This window comes from Musa acuminata, chromosome BXJ3-8 (genome assembly GCF_036884655.1).
Source record: "Musa acuminata AAA Group cultivar baxijiao chromosome BXJ3-8, Cavendish_Baxijiao_AAA, whole genome shotgun sequence".
Classification (NCBI taxonomy): Eukaryota; Viridiplantae; Streptophyta; class Magnoliopsida; order Zingiberales; family Musaceae; genus Musa; species Musa acuminata.
In genome coordinates this window covers 7,123,386-7,142,183 of record NC_088356.1, presented here as the reverse complement: position 1 = coordinate 7,142,183, position 18,798 = coordinate 7,123,386, and the positions used below count along the sequence as shown (strand labels likewise).

Genomic DNA, 18,798 nt, shown 5'->3' with positions numbered 1-18,798 from the left:
TAATAAATCTACAAATGAATCTCAATTGGCTCCGAACCCCCTCTTTGTGTCTGACAACTTTTGATATTATAATTATTATTTAATGGTGATATAATACTTATAAATTTTATCATACTAAAATCTAAATTTGATTACTTATGTATTATTAAACTAAATCTCTAAAATTTAAGCAATCAAATAGATTGAAAATAAAATTTGACTTATTGAAATTTATAATCTTTATTTGAACGGGAGAGAGACCTGGAATAATGCATCGCAACGTGCCCATCAGAAGCCTATGAAAACAAATGGGCCTATTTCAAAGTCCGGCCCAATTACCGGGAAATGACGTCGGTGTGGCAACGTTTAGGGTTTTGGAATACCTACGTATAAAATGGTACCTTTTTGCCGAATCGCCCTCGGTTGCACTCTTAATCGTTTGAGGCGAGAACCGGAGACGGCGGCGGCAGACCAGCCATGGTTCATGTCAGTTTCTACCGCAACTGTAAGCCCCTCTCTTCGTTAATCTATGATCTGATACTTTGGATTTGATAGGGATTATTTGAGAAGATTTTTGTCCGCAAATTTTTGAGGAGGTTTTCGGAATTCGAGATCTGATCGAGAAGCCCTAGTAAATGTGGATGATGTTTGGCAGATGGGAAGACCTTCAAGAAGCCCCGCCGCCCGTACGAGAAGGAGCGGCTGGACGCGGAGCTGAAGCTGGTGGGGGAGTACGGGCTCCGGTGCAAGCGCGAGCTGTGGAGGGTGCAATACGCGCTCAGCCGTATCCGGAACGCCGCCAGGGATCTGCTGACGCTCGACGAGAAGAACCCCCGCCGAATCTTTGAGGGCGAGGCCCTGCTCCGCCGGATGAACCGGTACGGCCTCCTCGAGGAGGGCCAGAACAAGCTCGACTACGTTCTCGCGCTCACCGTCGAGAACTTCCTGGAGCGCCGCCTTCAAACGCTCGTCTTCAAGTCCGGGATGGCCAAGTCCATCCACCACGCTCGCGTCCTGATCAGGCAGCGTCACATCAGGTTGCCCAACTCCTCCTTTTATGACTAATAATGCGCACTGTCGTTGTGAGTAACTGTGTGTTGAAAGCTCCCATTTACAGCTTTGTTGTGATATCATTGCTAGGATAATTTTTGCCTCTTCTATTTGGACATGACTAGGTAAGGTAGTCTGACAGGTTATCTGATTGGATGAGAAGATTTTTGGCTATGATTAATTTATTTTATATTTGCTAATATTCTAGGAATTCCTGCAATTTCCACTTCTGAACAAAAAGAATATATTAGGGTATGCATTATGCTACTTTGCATGTTGTATGTTTTCTGTCATGTAGTTGTTTTCTAGCATTTTCGTTGCTGACCATTGAATGTTCTGTTCATGGCTCATATCTGCCTTGTGTTTTCCTTTTGACATGTGTGATAGTTTCTCTTTTGATAAGCTGCATTATAGATGAGGATTCTTCTCTGTGGTTTTGTGTTTCATGTTGCATCTACTTGTTCTTTAGGTAGCTTTTCTGGTGGTGCATTTGATCAACATCCAATCAACGTCCAAATTTGTCTTTCTGCTTGGAATGTCTTACTTTGTTTACTACCTTGTGCATGGAGTATTCAGTGTGTCTTCTGTAGGTTTATTTATAGTCTTATTAATTCAGTGCTTGACAGCTCTGCCTGTTCACTTCCATTAAGATGCGATCAATTTAGTCAAATAAAATACCTCATTGAATTGTTCATAAATAAGTCTTCTCTCATTTGTTGAATTCTTACAGGTGCTCCTTGTTGACAACATTTTACTTTTTCTTATTTACATAGGATCACTTGGGTGTATATCTTACATGTATGTGCTGAGATTTTGTAATGTTTTTGTAGGTTGATGTTCAAATGTGTTTTTCTTGGTATACAATTAAATATGGGATTATTATGTTTATTTGCTTCCCATGCATGCTTTGAAAGTGTGAATTTTCTTGTTTGATGCTACTTTTTGCTTTCTTGTTCTTCTCATTTTGCCATTAATTATTTAATTTTCTGGTTCTAAAAGTTATTGCTATTCAATTTGTTCTTGTTCTTGAAGTAGAGATGACAGAATGTATGAAGTAATGAACCCATTGATAGCATAAATCGTGTCTAAATCCTTTCTTGTAACAATTATTTCAGATGCTTAAAAATTCTTGTTTGATTACTGTATCATATTTTTTTCCAATTATGTATCTATTTTAGTTCGGATTCGTGGTTTGTATTTGCTGGAAAATAATCTGCATGTTGCGTTAGTAGCTGGGCGTCGAATGTTTTCTTATCATCAAAGAAGTTTAATGAACATAACATCCTACTTTGAATATTTTCCATGAATTCTTAAGTCGAGCAACAAGATCATGCTATTTGTGTGTTGGAACTACATCTGCTCAAGTTTGAGCCTAAATTCAGCCTTTAATTCTGTAATTCAAGATTTTTAAATTTTTTTTGTTTTTTGTGATATTTCTCATTATTTTGTGATTGTAAGAGTTTGAAAGTTGTTCAGTTCCTACAAAAGAGGAGCCCGCTAGCTAAATCCTAAAGCATTTCTTTCTCATTCAAATGGAACTAGGGATGGTTTAATACATTTTACAAAGAGGTAGGTAATGAAGTATAAAATGGGATGTTAGCCCTTTGTGTACATTTCAGTTTGTTTTCAGCATTAGCCACATAAAAAGAGTTGCAGTTTGGTAGTCTCTATAATTTGAAACTTTCATCGATTTGGAGGTTTTGCAGCTTGCCTTGTTTCAGATTTAGTTTCACAAGTTCCAGTGGATTGAGATAGTTTTGATGGGTTTGGCTCAATAATCAAACAACTTTATAGGCTCACCCTATCTTGTTCAGCTTCTGTTGATCCAAATCAAGGTAGGTGAAAATCAAATATTTTGTTTTACTACAATTAAATATTAATGTTTGTTAGGCCGTTATACCTTGTCATTGTCTTCTTGCTTTGCCTCTTCTGATTCCTTTTTTCTTTCAGTGCAGATATTACCGCCATGGGTGCAACTTAAGTTTGAATTTTCATAGTTGTATTTGACTTGAGAGCTAGTTAACACTATATATCCCCATTTTCTTGAGACTATCTGACCTAACTCACTGCATTCTACCTAAACCCTTTTTTAAAATCTGATTAAAAGGGCTTAGAAAATGACCTGATTTGATCATCTGTACGGACCATTGAGCTTGTCATTGGCGCAATGCATTCCTCAATTGGGGTTAAAATCAATATTGCTTAGTGGATTTATGATTCGTTATTTGGTGAATGTTACTGTTTGTGTACCTGGCTGATGAGATTCAAATGCAAGACTGGTCTGACTGTGTAATCCTGCAAGGTTATTTCAATTGATTTTAGTACCACCTTTGTTTTTTTAAGAATCTTGAAGATAGTTTCAAGTTCATGCTTATGAAAACATCTGCAAGACTCTCAGACATGTTTGAGTGCATGCACAAAAGCAACTTTTTATTTCCTTTTATCTCTTTAAAGTTTTTCCAGTCACAAGGTATATTAGGTAGTTGTAGAGAGGGAGAGAATATAGCGGAATGTCAATCACCTCATGTTTCAAATTTTGTGGTGAAACTGCTTTTGTTTATATTACATCTTGCATCACCTATATTTTATTTGTCATGACACCTGTAGAGCCAAGCTAAACTTAGATGTGCTCATCTAGTATCCAGTGGGTAAGGGATTCGAGACTAGTGTTTCACTTCTGAATCTAAATCCGGTTAGTTTTCTGTATCTATTATGGTTCAACTTTGTCTTCTCTCGTTCTAAGATTCAATTACTTTTGTGGTTACACGATGACTTTTTTTTAATGGTAATTCCTATTGACTTGAAAATGCCTCCACATGTTCCCTATTTGAAGAATCCTTTGTGTAGACAAATGGCTTGGCAATAGTCTGAGTTTGTGTTCATTTAATATAGGTATACGTATAATTTTGCATCATCTAAGTTTGTGTTCATTTGATCCTGCTTACAGAGTCGGAAGGCAAGTGGTCAACATCCCATCATTCATGGTCAGAGTGGATTCTGCAAAGCACATTGATTTCTCGCTGACAAGTCCATTCGGTGGAGGTCGCCCGGGAAGGGTGAAGAGAAAGAACCAGAAGGCTGCTGCAAAGAAGGCAGCTGGAGGTGACGGCGACGAGGACGACGAGGAATGAGCATTGTGCTTTGGTTGTGCCTGACCTAATAATTTTTCTACACTTCATTAGACTTGGAGTTTCTATCTATTTGCTCAAGATTTTCCTGTTTTAAGGTAAGAAACTCCCATCTTTCAGTTTTCCCTGTCATTTCCATGTTACCATCTGCAGATGGATTTTGCTGGATTTTGACATGATGAAGTATTTTCTTTTCATTGCTGATTCGGCTAGATATGAATTGGGTGAATGAGGTATCATTATTTATTATGTTTCGATCTTTATGGTTTAGTCTTCGTGTAAACAATAAGGTTGATGAATTTGCCATATTTGCTGCTTCGATAAATGCTGTTAAGTTATCATTAGTTTCGTCTGAGAATAAATTTATTTAAGTATTATGGTTGTTTTTTTTTCATTTGAAAGATGGATTATTAGTAAATATTAGGAATAAAGTGGACAAATCACTTAAAATAGGGGCATTCATTGATAGCATACGCCTTTTTCATTTATTTCCCTTTCTGAAACAAAAACTTCAAACTAGAGAATATTTGGTGACACTGTTTCTGTTTTCTCTCTCATGAAAACATTTTCATTCTTCACCTCTGCTAATCTTTACAAATCAAACATTTTGGATCTCGAGTTTTCAGACAAAAAAATTAAATAGACAATTATGAGAGAGAGAGAGAGAGAGAGAGAGAGAGTCCAAGATCACTTATTAGAGTAACACGCCATCCTATTTGATGTTAGCGGAGAATTCAAGTAGCGAACACTTGCCTTCTTCCCAAGCCAAAGAAACACAAGAATAAGAAAACAAAAAACACATGTTAGATATGCCCACGGCAACTGGATAAGGCATGGAGGAGGGAGTAGTAAAAGTCAACGAAAATGGGCCCACGGCAACTGGACAAGGCATGAAGGAGGAAGAACTCTGCATTCGAGTCAAAGAAAACAAAAGAAAATGCCTGTTAGATGGGCCCTCGGCAACTGGACAAGGCATGAAAGAGAGAGGAGTGGGAACGTCACTAGACTTTTATGAATACAACCAAAACATTTTATTTTATGTTCAAACCCAAAACCATAACCATGACCATGACACAACTAATAATGTAGAGCATGCAAGCAGTCTCCATTTTGACATCTTAAGTGACAGCTCTCAAGTGTACTGTAGGTGTTTTTTTTTATAATAAAAATTTTAATTAGACTCTTGTCACACATCACACTTTGATTTTATTTGTGTTTTTTAATTACACAACCCTCGCCCAAATCCCATTCCAATTTGAATTCACCATGCAATTTCTTTAAATTTTATATATATATATATATATATATATATATATATATATATATCCTTAAATTATTCTCTTTTTTTTGTTCTTCATCCCATTTATCCAATTATTCGGACCAAGTGAATCTCTTAACTTCATAATAGAAAATACTTGAACCCATCCACCGTGTAAATTAGTTTATTCATTTCTAACATGGTTTTTAGATGGCAAATATTTATTGTATTTTATTTATCGTTCATGTTCCAGAAACTACATAGCTCGACCGACACGTATGTGCCTTTGACATCAATATCTTGCGGCAATCTCGAGGAGGAGTTTGCACAGATCCGCCGGCTTGGAGAGCATCACCATATGATCGGCACCTTCGATCTCCTCCACTTCCGCCCCCGGGCTGGCTTCTATCATCCAACGCTGGTAGCCCTCGGCCATGGCCAAGTCCTCCTTGCACACGATGAACACCCTTCTCACCGACCCGTACTTCTCCTCCGTGACAATTCCATCGCGTAGCAGATCGCCCAAAAACCAACTCCCTGGCCTCACGAGCAACGTCCCCAGCGTCAGGTCCTGGAAAGATCAGCATGCACGAGAAGAGTGGAGAGGATTCAAAGTCTGGTGTTTTCGTCGAGCACTTTGTATGCGTACCTCAGCTGGGCTGAGCTGGTACAGTCTGTTCGACATGTACTCGGGGCCGAACTCTATCCTGCTCGAAGGGTTCTGGGGATCTGAGCTGATCGAGACCTTCGAATCCAGGTAGGCTTCAGCTGGATGCCCCTTGAAGAACTAGCGATCACCGAAAAATAGAACCACTGATGAGTGAATCCAGCGATATAGCCCGGAATCATGTCCCTTATACCTCGTCCGTGAGGGCAGCCATGGCAACGGTGGTGCTCGGCATGACGGCGGTGACGAAGACGGCGACGGAGATCTTGTCGGGGAACTTCTCCATCGCAAGGGAGACACTGGCTCCGCCGAAGCTGTGGCCGACGAGGACCAGCTTCTGGTGAGCCGGAAGGGAGGCGATGGCGTGGAACAGCGGGCGGGCGTAGTCGTCCATGGAGCTGAGCTCGTCGAGCCTCTGTGGGTCCACCCCGGTGGCGCCGAGGTCGACGGCGATGACGAAATGGCCGGCTGCCCTGAGAAGGGTAATGAGCTTGTACCAGCACCATGCGCCTTGGCAGATCCCATGCACGAGGATGAAGTGCTTCTTGCCCGATTCCTCCATGGATGTCCAGCATGATTACTGGTTCACTTTTGGTTTCATTATATAACGGAGGAGGTGAAGAACCAGTTCAAGACGTGCGGGTTTAGTTGTTAGGTGCATGATTGTAGTGGTTGGAACAGAATCATGCTCTCGCTGCCGTTGGATTGGGTTAGACAAAGAATGAATGAATGAGAATATATATATATATATATATATATATATATTCCCAAAAGGCATATGAATGGCAAATTTATAAGAGCAGAAATAAGTAAAACATCATAATAAATCTTTTTATAAGCGATAGAAAAACTACTTTTAAAGCCCAAGCATCAAGAAAAATAGAAAATTACCACTACGTATCACAATTCCATTACGCCGTCTGATATATGATACGAAGCAAACTGCATCGAATGGCAAAAAAAATACAAGGAGAAGCAGAAGGAAAGAGAACAGAGAAGAAACAAGAATGGGATTGATTGTGGGTCGAATCCAGGCCCGCAGGATCAATGCCCGAAGGCGTCAACGAGAGCAGACATGATGACCCGTTCTTTCCTCTCTGTGCACCCTACCATGCTACCTTCCTTCTTCCCTTAGGAGTCCGGAGCATCGGCTTATCGTGCACAGGTACTACTCGATTTCACAGACTTGCATTGTTGTCTTAGAGAAAAGAAACCGAAAACGAAACAAGAAAACAAGTGCGATTCGAAGCAACAAAAGACGCGATCGGAAACAAAATCGATGTCGCCGTTGATCAGATAATTGTAGTCTGATTTATTTATTCGACATGTGTTGCATTCCTAGAAAGGGATCATCACGCCAACGGCCAGTAGCACAGATCTATCTTGATCAAATCGGAGAAAAATAAGAAAGTAGAGAAGGCTCAGAAGGATCCATTGGAATGTACCTTAATCAGAGAGGAGATTAGCCCTCTCATAAAATAGGTAGATTTTGGGCATCACAGCCTCTGATATCGGAAACAGGACGGAGAAATGAAGTAAGAATAAGGGCCGAGGCTTACCGGCGGGCACAAATAGCAGATCAAGAAAGCGGCGGAGGCTCAGAAGGATCCATTGGAATGTACCTTAATCAGAGAGGAGATTAGCCCTCTCATAAAATAGGTAGATTTTGGTCATCATAGCCTCTAATTTCAGAAAGAAATCGGAGAAACGGAGAAAGAAGAGGAAGAGGGATCGATGATTCCCGGCGCTCCATGAATGGGAGGAGACGACATTGGTGGGAGGATATATATAGAGAAGGAAGAAGCATCGAGGGTTAGGGTTCGCGTTCGGTCTTACAAAAGTAAAATCACCTAAATACCCTCCAACGGCGGTTTCACGCTAATTGTAGCTGTTTATGGCATTACGTACGTATACGTAAAATGCAAATGTACACTACGATCCTTTTTATGTTCATATATACGTGGCACTTGTTGGGTTATATTTCATGTTTCTATGTGTCATTTTAATATACATCTTTTATCTACGTTTTACAAAATTACAATTTTTTCAGATTACAAAATGTATAGATCATTCTCATTTAGATATTAAAGACAAAATAATATCAAATGATTTTTTTCATATTATAATTATATATAATTATAATATAATAAATACGGGTCATGATTAATTTTTATTCGTTCAACATATTAAAAAATTATGATGAATTTAAGTTTCAAGTAAATCTATTGTCTATATATGAGTCAGAATAAAAAAAACAAATAAAATGCATAGATCATGTATTACTTATTTGCTTAAATGTAAGAAATTATAGAGCTAATTATCTATTATCGTTATAGTTAATAGTTAAATTTCTTTAGCATCTCGATCCCTATATTTAAAAAGTTTATATTGAAATCCCGAAAGTAAAATATTTAACCTCATTTTCCCTAATGTCGTCATCTCTACCGATAGAAAATACAGCACGTATATGAGTGATACAAAAATAATAAGCAAAAAGATAATTTCAATGAAGGTGGTAGATGATAACATTGTGGTGGTGGTTGGAGATGACGCAATGGTTGGTCTTATCAATATCGATTCGAACTTCAACGACGGGAGAGAAGATGAGGCAAAGTAATGAGGAGGTAGATGAGGCATCTACATCAGTGTCGCATCGATCTATCTCCTCTAGCTTTGTTTTGTATTTACGTTGACGTTGGAGAAGGTAGGTGAGGCATCTACGTCGCTAACAATGAGGAGGGAGAAGGAAAAGAATGTAAATGCGATAGAGTGGTGCAACGCCATTCAGACATGTGTTGTCATGTATCGTATCTTCCGTCATTAAAGCTGATGACATCATAGTAAATGAGGTTAAATATTTTACTTTTATAAAATATAAAAATATTAATATTAATTTTTAAGTCTATAATCGGGATGCTAAAGAAGTCTAATTATATAAAATAATCCATGACCAAGATGCTAAGGAAATTATCTTTTTGCTTATCGTTTTCATATCTTTCATTTATTGGTAAAGCCAATAGTGTTATGGTAAATAGAGTTAAATATTTTACTTTTATATTTTATAATTATAAGGATTTTAATATAAAAATCTAAGTCAAGAGACTAGAGATGTTAAAGGAGTCTAATTATTGGGGGTAATATATAATTAGTTCGTTATCATCATTAAAAGGGTTAAGGTCTATTTTAGTCTATATAGTTTTGGTCATAGACTTCTTAATCCTTTATGATTTACTCGTTTCTAAAATGATCTCTAAATTTTCAAATATGCAATATATAAGCCCCTCTCGTCAAGTCTGAGTTAACAGACATTAAAATCTATATGTTGACTCATAATAAACTATTAATATAATAATATATATAATAAAATTATTAAAGTCAATTTTAGCCTTATGAAAGTCAATTCTTAAACCCTTATAGTTTACTTATGTCTAAAATAATCCATACATTTTTAAAAACATAACATATAAACCTCTCCTGTTAAAATTGAGTTAACAGACGTTATAGTCTGCTTACGTGGTACGCTAACTCATAATAAAATATTAATATAATGATATATCTAATTTAAGTTAAAAAAACTAAGACAACAATCAATGGCGGGAGGTGTCATTGTAGAAGTGACCACCAGTAGTAGAACCGAGCTATTGTTGCCTAACAGGGCTTCATACACACGTAGTCTGTCCCACGCTGATGACGAGCTTAAGAGCTTTTGGTCCTGCCTCAGGTAGATGTGCATCATCCAATCCGACGCTAGGCACATAGTGGTTTCCTACTTTATCCTCCTGGTCGTCTTCGTCCCCACCGTCTCCCACTTTGTCCTCTCTTGCTTCCCCACTTGTCGCGCTCTTCGGCCTCTCCTACCTCTGCCTTTTCGAGGAGAGGTGGCTTACAAGGTATAGTGGTACTTATTGGGATAAGAGCGGGTGCCGTACGCAATGGTGGGCAACGTTATAATGACATGCGCCCTGGAGCTAGCAAGTGACATCCGGTAAATCCAGCTCACTAGCTCCAAGGCGCTTGCCACTACGTCGCTCGCTCTGATTTCGATGAGTACCACCATATCTTGTAAATCACCTCCCCACGAAGTACGTCACGAAGATGAAGAGTAAGTGGAAGGAGAGGTTGAGCTGGTCCATGCAACCCTCTAGCACCCCCCACTCACTCTCCTCAACCAACTTGTTGACGAAGAGAAAACGACGGAGGTCGCAACAATGGACGAAGGCGCAAGAGAGGACGAAGTGGGACTAGCATCAGATTGGTGGTCGATAAAATCTACGACGTTAGGGTAAATGACTGGGAGGAGACGACATTGGTGGGAGAATATATATAGAGAAGGAAGAAGCATCGAGGGTTAGGGTTCGCGTTCGGTCTTACAAAAGTAAAATCACCTAAATACCCTTCAACGACAGTTTTTCACGCTAATTGTAGCTGTTTATGGCATTACGTACATATACGTAAAATGCAAATGTACACTAAGATCTTTTTATGTTCATATATACGTGGCACTTGTTGGGTTATATTTCATGTGTCATTTTAATATACATCTTTTATCTACGTTATACAAAATTACAATTTTTTTAGAATACAAAATGTATAGATCATTCTCATTTAGATATTAAAGACAAAATAATATCAAATGATTTTTTTTCATATTATAATTATAATATAATAAATACGGGTCATGATTAATTTTTATTCGTTCAACATATTAAAAAATTCTGATGAATTTAAGTTTCAAGTAAATCTATTGTCTATATACGACTCAGAATACCAAAAAATAAAATAAAATCCATAGATAATGTATTACTTATTTGCTTAAATGTAAGAAATTGTAGAGCTAATTATATATTATCATTATAGCTAATAGTTAAATTTATTTAGAATCTCGATCCTTATATTTAAAAAGTTTACATTGAAACATTTAACATCATTATAGTAAAACATTTAACATCATTTACCCTAATATCGTCATCTCTATCGATAGAAAATACAGCACGTATATGAGTGATACAAAAATATGAGCAAAAAGATAATTTCAATGGAGGTGGCGGATGATGATGTTGTGGTGGTGGTTGGAGACAACGTAGTGGTTAGTCTTATCAATGTCGATTCAAACATCAACGACGAGAGGAAAGATGAGGCAAAGCAATGAGGCATCTACGTCAATGTCACATCGATCTATCTCCTCTAGCTTCGTTTTGTATCTGTGTTGACGTTGGAGGAGGTACGTGAGGTATCTGCATCGCCAACGATGAGGAGGGAGGAGGAAAAGAATGCAAGTGAGACAGAGCGGTGCAACGCCATTCAGACATGTGTTGTCATGTATCGTATCTTCCGTCATTAAAGTTGATGACATTATAGTAAATGAGGTTTAATATTTTACTTTTATAAAATATAAAAAAATTAATATTAATTTTGAAGTCTATAATCGGGATGCTAAAGAAGTCTAATTATATAAAATAATCCATGACCGAGATGCTAAGGAAATTATCTTTTTGCTTATCGTTTTCATATCTTTCATGTATTGGTAAAGCTTATGGTAAATAGAGTTAAATATTTTACTTTTATATTTTATAATTATAAGGATTTTAATATAAAAATCTAAGTTAAGAGACTAGAGATGTTAAAGGAGTCTAATTATTGGGGGTAATATGTAATTAGTTCGTTATCATCATTAAAAGGGTTAAGGCCTATTTTAGTCTATATAGTTTTGGTCATAGACTTCTTAATCCCTTATGATTTACTTATGTCTAAAATGACATCTAAATTTTTAAATATGTAATATATAAGCCCTTCTCGTCAAGTCTGAGTTAACAGACATTAGAGTCTATATGTTGACTCATAATAAACTATTAATATAATAACATATATAATAAAATTATTAAAGTCAATTTTAGCTTTATTAAAGTCAATTCTTAAACCCTTATAGTTTACTTATGTCTAAAATAATCCATACATTTTAAAAAACATAACATATAAACTTCTCCTGTTAAAATTGAGTTAACAGACGTTATAGTCTGCTTACGTGGTACGCTAACTCATAATAAAATATTAATATAATGATATATCTAATTTAAGTTTAAAAAAAACTAAGACAACAATCAATGGCGGGAGGAGGTGTCATCGTGGAAGTGACCACCAGTAGTAGAACCGAGCTATTGTTGCCTAACAGGGCTTCATACACACGTAGTCTGTCCCATGCTGATGACGAGCTTAAGAGCTTTTGGTCCTGCCTCAGGTAGATGTGCATCATCCAATCCGACGTTAGGCACATAGTGGTTTCCTACTTTCTCCTCCTGGTCGTCTTCGTCCCCACCGTCTTCCACTTTGTCTTCTCTTGCGCCCCCACTTGTCGCGCTCTTCGGCCTCTCCTACCTCTGCCTTTTCGAGGAGAGGTGGCTTACAAGGTATAATGGTACTTATTGGGATAAGAGCGGGTGTCGTTCGCAATGGCAGGCAACGTTATAATGACATGCGCCCTGGAGCTAGCGAGTGACATCCGGTAAATCTAGCTCACTAGCTCCAAGGCGCTTGCCACTACGTCGCCCGCTCTGATTTCGATGAGTACCATCATACCTTGTAAATCACCTCCCCCACGAAGTACGTCACGAAGATGAAGAGTAAGTGGAAGGAGAGGTTGAGCTGGTCCATGCAACCCTCTAGCACCCCCCACTCACTCTCCTCAACCAACTTGTTGACGAAGAGAAAACGACGAAGGTCGCAACAATGGACGAAGGCGCAAGTGAGGACGAAGTGGGACTAGCATCAGAATGGTGGTCGATAAAATCTACGACGTTAGGGTAAATGAACAATTTTGATGATTTGAAATGATAGAGTATATTCAAATATTTATATATTTAATTATTAAAGATATTTTTTTTAATTTGTAGGTATTCTTCTTAATTCAAGGTTTCTCTAATATCAGTACGAAGACTTCAGATGTTCAAAACTTACCGAAGGAATTCTACGAATCTCAATAGGTAAATAAGTCAAGAACATAAACATTATCGATTGACAACGCAGGGAAATAAACTTGTTAAAATGAAACCCGACTAAATTGAGCACTGGCATGTTGGACAACTCTACATGATGCATCAATATGCTTCAAGAAGAAGAGGAAATGATGTTTCCAATAGATCACATGTCCCAAACAGGGTTCTCCGGTTCATCACTGCGGCCATAAGCCATCTGCTGCTGCAGATGATGCGGAGTCTCCATCCCTGCACGAAGAACAACCCCTCCAAACTCCATGTTGTGACGCTCTCTCTGCTGCTGTTGTTGCATGTGTGGCCTCCTCTGTCCCCCGACGCCCAGGAAGTCCACAGTCATCACATCCCCACTGCCACAGCGAGCCATCATCTCCTTCATGGATCCGTCGCCCGTCTCACGCACAGAAGAAGCATAGAATAGGTTGGCTAATCCTCCTCCATGGATGCTGGTTAACTGATACGGCCTCCCAGCCGTCACCGAAGCCATGCCCCTCTGCGTCGCGCCGATCTGGGCGGCGTTCTGCAGCAGAGACGTCGCCGACGAGTGCGCCGACACGGCCGTAGGCCTTGGCATTTGGGCCTCGAATAGCCCATCAAAGCTCACTGGGCCGGAAGAGGAAGGGATGCTCGAGAAGCTCGGAAACATGCCACCGGCCATGTCGCGGGATGCCAATGAAGCGGCGAGGGCGTCGATCGCCGGCGGGTTCTTCATGTCATAGCTGAACTCGGGGACGGTAGTGGAGGAGGAGGTGTTGCTGGTGTGCTGGATGGGCATCACCAGCCTGGGAGGGGCCTGCCCTTGCAAGCTCGAAGCCATGGTGGCCATCAGGGGTTGGCTAAGCTTGTTGTTCTCCTGCGCCAACGCGTCGCAGAAGGCTCGGTGGGTCATGAAGCTGTCTCTCCTGTAATTTTCAGAGAAAAAGATAAGACTATATCTGGTGATCGATCTTACGATCAAGCTTATATCGACTAAGTAAATGTTCTCAGTTAGATGACGAGACGACCACATGAAGTATGATGAAACCACGCACGCAGGACTTTTCAGCTGCATGGGGAGACAAAGTGGCGGCGGCGGCCTACTTTCCGATGTGGTCCTTTTCTATCAAGATCTGACGATCAAAGTTAGAACTTGAAAAGGGCCTCTCCGCGACGTTAGGTCAAACTTTTGATCTCACACGTAGCTCAAGAATTAAAGGAAGACTTTTCCCCACCATTCGCGGGAGACAGCAAAACCAGTGGGACAGTCTTTTGGACAGCGTAAGAAAGGAGCAGGAAACTGCAGACCTGGAGAAGATGGTGCCACAGTCGCATTTGTACTGCCTCGTCCCGCAGATCTTGGAGTGAGCCTTCCAATCTGACTGCACGGCGTATTTCTTCGAGCACTTGTCGCACTTCCACTTCTTCTCGCCGTGCTTGCGGCAGTAGTGCTTCTTGATTCCGGTAAGATCGCCGAGGGCGCGGCTGGGGTTGTGGTGCACGCATGTGGGCTCCGGACACACGTAGACCTTCTTCCTGGCCTCGCTGCCGCCGTTTCGTGGCCTCAGCTTCCACGGAAGGTTGTGGCCTCGGCGGTGCAGTTGCAGGTTTTGGTCCCTCTGGAACCCCTTGCGGCAGATCTCGCACACGAATCGGTTGGTCGCCATGAGCGTCTTCGGTGAGAGCGCAATCACCTCAGCTTTCGGGTCTGCTACTTGCATGGTTCAACAAAACCAGAAATTTTAGAGGCCTCTGTTTCTTTCGTTCTCGAGCACTTCTAATCTGATCATAACTCATGATATTGAACTACAATTTTGGTAAATGGTATGCTTTCAGACAGCAATGTGGTCTAGAATTTCTACAGGATCAACATCAATATTTGAAGGATAACTCCGTGATTACATTCATGATTCATTTGTTCTTTGATTTGCTTCTCAATCTGTAGACTATAGCCATGAGAACAATCTCAAAGGGTATAGAATCCAGTAAGCTTAGCTGATAGCTATTCAAGAACAGGTGATGCAAGTAAGCTAGCTAACAGTCACAGCAATTGTTGAAATGCCAAGCAATAATTGAAGATTTCCTTGTCTATCTTGAATAACGACAAAGAACAACTTTGTTAGGAAGGGAAAAGAAAGATTAATCTCTTTTAGAAGTCAAGAAGGATATGAGAAAAGCAGAGAGCTTGTTCATCACCTGGAGTTCCTGGGAGGTTGCGTTTCTTCTTGGCCGGCGGTAGCTGCGGAAGCTGTGCAGCGGAGATATCACTGTTTGCCGCGGCTGCAGGTGAATCACAGGAGAGAAGGCTTTGCTTATGGACCTCATCTTCTCCTGCGTTGCTCCCAGATGAGAAGCTTCCACCACCACCTGTGATGTTTGACATGGCACTTAGAATCAATAAGGCTCTTCCTCTTTTTCTTCTTCTTCTTCTTCTACTCTTGTGGTCCGTATCTCCTTCTTGTTGGTGGTGAAGTTTTGGGAGAGGAGGGAGGAGAGAGACTATGAGAAGGATTTCTTTTATGGTAAGAGAGGAGGGTATGGATGGCATTAAAAAATGCATTGGTTGTCCTTTGGTCAGAATAGTGTTTGTTGTTTACTTATTTGGTTTAGAGATCATAGCAAAGACAAGCTTCATTACTGAGATGTAGGAATTCTTCTGTTTGGAACCTTATCCCATGGATCATCAACTAGTCTCTTCTCTCTCTATCCCCATATTAGGGTTTTTATTCTGAGGAAGGCTTGTTGCCAACTTTGAGAAAATACAAATTGTAGTTACATTTGGATCAGACAAAAACAGAGGAAAAAGCCAAACTGCTGTTCTCTGAGATCTATGACTTTTGGTATTCAGAGGAGGTGAACAGGTTCATCCAGGAATTCTTGCATCAGCTCAAGGATGTTTCAGTATCTTCCAGCAACCTGAAAGTGTCCTTAAAACAGAGGACCAAGTCGACAATGGCTTCAGTATCAACCATTTATCTCATCAGATTAGATTACCAGATATAAAAGAGCCAAAAGAAAGAAAGAATTGTTGTTCTGTTAAAGACAAAACTGGAGATGGCAGACTAGTTCCACTGAGAAGACGACAGATCTTAAAAGGCTCAGCATCTTAGGGATTGCAGGTGGCATCTACTAGGGAAGATTAAGCTAAAACTCGACCTAAAACACCTCATAGATTCTGCAAATCCACATTATCATCTTTTCCATTGCATCTAGAAAGCTGCCAGTGCCCAAAGTCAAAGTATTACTGCTTTCTAATCTCCTCCTCAACACATTCTGCTCCTACTTTTTCCAACTTCAGAACCATGATACTGCAAAGTCTTGCAAGAGAGAGAGAGAGAGAGTGTGTGTGTGTGTGTGGTTGCCAGTACCTCTTGTGCTGCCATATGATTTGCCAGAGTTGAGATGCATGACAATTTATGATCAGTGTTCATACAATATTTTTCAACAAGAAAATGATACATGCTGTGTCTACTGGTGTTCTCCACAGAAGCAGTCCCAGTCGATGGAGTAGAATGTTCAGCAATTCTTGCTGAAGATATGAGGTGGAAAAATACATCAGTAGTACAAAGTCGACGGTCAGTGCATCTGTGTCAGGCTGATGGCCCAAGTTGAAGCAAGCTTCTAAGCAGAGGTGCTCCTTGAAAACGATGGGGAGATTCCATTGCTCTTTGCCAGTCTTACTGTAATCAGCCTGTAGAAACGGTACAAAAGCTTAGAATTTATTACAGAGGTCCTTAGCATGTTAACAGTGTCTGATGTGAACATTTCCGTGCTGGGCTTTTGACATCTAATGCAGAATCAATCTCTCATTCTTCTAGTTTGCCTTCTCCAAGCCACTCTTGAACTTTAAATACACCAATTTAGCTTCTGCTGTGAAGATTAGACTGTAATATGTTGCATAACAGAGCTTGTATGTTCATGAAATATGCATCAGGCCATAAAGATGTCGATGTCCTTAGTATGTTTACACCTCTCTGTTTGTATCGATAAAACTTCGATGAAACCTAAGGATGAATAAACAAAACAGTGCTTTCGTCGGTAGTATATGTACAATAATATGGTATTGACGAAAACCTCGTGCACTGAATTGTTTTTTTTATGTATGTTAAAAAAAAGAAGAACAGTGCAACGAACTACATTATTTTTTTGACAAATAAACAGACAATTGATGAAAAAGAACACTTGACAGATACATGGGGAGAATAAAATTGCAGCAGATGAGAAGAAAGAGAGCTTTATTGTGTCATTCATTGCGTCAAATTGATGTGGGACTCTGTGAAAGGTACATCTTCATTAAGCTTAATGTGACAGCAATGTTCCATATAGATCAGAGTTTCAGAGAATTATGCTTCAGAGAATTATACATAGTTTCAGAGAATTATGCTTCAGAGAATGTCTGAATTTATGTAGGATAGTGGCTGCTATGAATTCCAAGGTAACTAAAATCAGTAAGAATCAAAGTATCTCAAAGTCATGGCAGTGACCATCGAAAAAATGATGGTCAGATGATGCTCAGGACTGTTGTGCTGTCGCGGCGGCATCATGATTCAAATCAAAGAAAATTCTCCTTAGATTTTTGCATATCGTTGTCGTCATGATCATCACCACCACCATCACCCACCTTCTCGCGGCCTTCGGATGTGTATCATGTTTGTGAACTGATCTTACTATGAACATTTGTCATGGTGAACTAATGGTGTAGAAGAGCTGTTGCATTGATAATTATGGAATCTAGCACCCCTTTTTCACTAGTTATAATAGATTTGCATTTCTAGAGAAGGAGGTGTTGAGGTATATGCAAAGCATTTAGGATGGCTGTAAGGCTGTCTTTCCAAACCTCATCCTCAAGTGTGTTCAGAAGTTGCTTGATTCAAATCATCACTGCAGGCCAGAAACCAGAGGGGAATTCTCACAAGCTCTCCATCACCATCGAATATGAAGGACTTGTTGCTGCATCTCATATGTTGACTTTGGATATCCAAGTCTCATCCTTCTGGAATTCGACCTACAGAATTGGTATCCCTAGCCAAGTAGACCAAGAACTCTATGTAGCCCCTACAAAATAAGCAGCAAAAAGAGACTGATCTGTCAATCTTAAATGTATCCCAGGATCTCCGCCGCATGGTCTCCATGGATTCCTTTGCTTCACGTAGCTCCTAGTCTCCTAGTGCCATGGCATCAATCAAGAACAGTGCAGGTTTTCTTAGATGTGTATGATGCCTATCTGCATCTAATGTTTATGTTGAGCTTGCAGAATGCTGCATACTAACTGGGTGAGGATGAGTAGCAGAAGCTAACCAGTGACTGAGGTAAAGAAGGGTTTTGGGGGATTCAAGAGACTGCAACAAAAGGAAGAAAAAAGATATTATGGTAGACAAAGTAGAAGCTACAGTCAAAAGGATTCATCTTAAAAATGCAAACATTTAAGGCAACACAAGAATCAAGAACTGCTACTTGGACTGGCATCATATTCCTAACCTGCAGTAGTCCTCACAGCAACAGATCCAAGATGATTCATAAACAACATTGCTTAGCAAACATTTGTTTGTTCAAATATTTTGCAAAGAGAACATAGAACAAGTTTATCATCAAATATCCCCATATTCATATCTCACAGAGTTATAAATCTACAAAATTTGTATGAATTTAGAAGATTAGTATGTCCTTTAGGAAATAATAATACCATAAGAAAAATGGATGTCTTAGTAAATGAGACTGTCACCAATGTCGATTATGAACCGAGAATCAACTTAA

At 39.7% G+C, this 18,798-nt stretch overlaps 3 protein-coding genes and 4 non-coding genes across 8 annotated transcripts; 1 reads left to right on the top strand and 6 right to left on the bottom strand.

Moving 5' to 3' along the window:
* Positions 1 to 369: 369 nt before the first annotated feature.
* On the top strand, positions 370 to 4,354 carry LOC103993378 (small ribosomal subunit protein uS4y). The gene is made up of 3 exons (XM_009413411.3): positions 370 to 484; positions 635 to 1,016; positions 3,977 to 4,354. The coding sequence occupies exons 1-3, from the start codon at positions 457 to 459 to the stop codon at positions 4,158 to 4,160; spliced, it is 594 nt and encodes a 197-aa protein (XP_009411686.1). The 5' UTR covers positions 370 to 456; the 3' UTR covers positions 4,161 to 4,354.
* A 1,234-nt stretch (positions 4,355 to 5,588) lies between these two features.
* Positions 5,589 to 7,840, bottom strand: LOC103993379 (probable esterase PIR7A). Of its 2 annotated transcripts, XM_009413413.3 has the most exons (4): positions 7,642 to 7,840; positions 6,276 to 6,776; positions 6,065 to 6,202; positions 5,589 to 5,986 (listed from the first exon to the last, which is right to left on the bottom strand). In XM_009413413.3, the coding sequence occupies exons 2-4, from the start codon at positions 6,642 to 6,644 to the stop codon at positions 5,708 to 5,710; spliced, it is 786 nt and encodes a 261-aa protein (XP_009411688.2). In that variant the 5' UTR covers positions 6,645 to 6,776; positions 7,642 to 7,840; the 3' UTR covers positions 5,589 to 5,707. The 2 variants fall into 2 exon arrangements, with proteins under 2 accessions (XP_009411688.2, XP_065020779.1); XM_065164707.1 differs by having other exon boundaries at positions 6,276 to 7,840.
* LOC135647829 (small nucleolar RNA snoR100) lies at positions 7,098 to 7,208 on the bottom strand. The gene has a single exon (XR_010500525.1). It is a non-coding gene; the product is annotated as a small nucleolar RNA snoR100 (small nucleolar RNA).
* LOC135647822 (small nucleolar RNA Z155) lies at positions 7,369 to 7,445 on the bottom strand. The gene has a single exon (XR_010500516.1). It is a non-coding gene; the product is annotated as a small nucleolar RNA Z155 (small nucleolar RNA).
* On the bottom strand, positions 7,496 to 7,591 carry LOC135647816 (small nucleolar RNA R41). Its single transcript, XR_010500511.1, has one exon. It is a non-coding gene; the product is annotated as a small nucleolar RNA R41 (small nucleolar RNA).
* On the bottom strand, positions 7,673 to 7,768 carry LOC135647817 (small nucleolar RNA R41). Its single transcript, XR_010500512.1, has one exon. It is a non-coding gene; the product is annotated as a small nucleolar RNA R41 (small nucleolar RNA).
* Positions 7,841 to 13,075: 5,235 nt separating the features above from the next.
* On the bottom strand, positions 13,076 to 15,618 carry LOC135644387 (zinc finger protein GAI-ASSOCIATED FACTOR 1-like). The gene is made up of 3 exons (XM_065161920.1): positions 15,241 to 15,618; positions 14,353 to 14,752; positions 13,076 to 13,970 (listed from the first exon to the last, which is right to left on the bottom strand). The coding sequence occupies exons 1-3, from the start codon at positions 15,602 to 15,604 to the stop codon at positions 13,217 to 13,219; spliced, it is 1,518 nt and encodes a 505-aa protein (XP_065017992.1). The 5' UTR covers positions 15,605 to 15,618; the 3' UTR covers positions 13,076 to 13,216.
* Between the last annotated feature and the right edge of the window lie 3,180 nt (positions 15,619 to 18,798).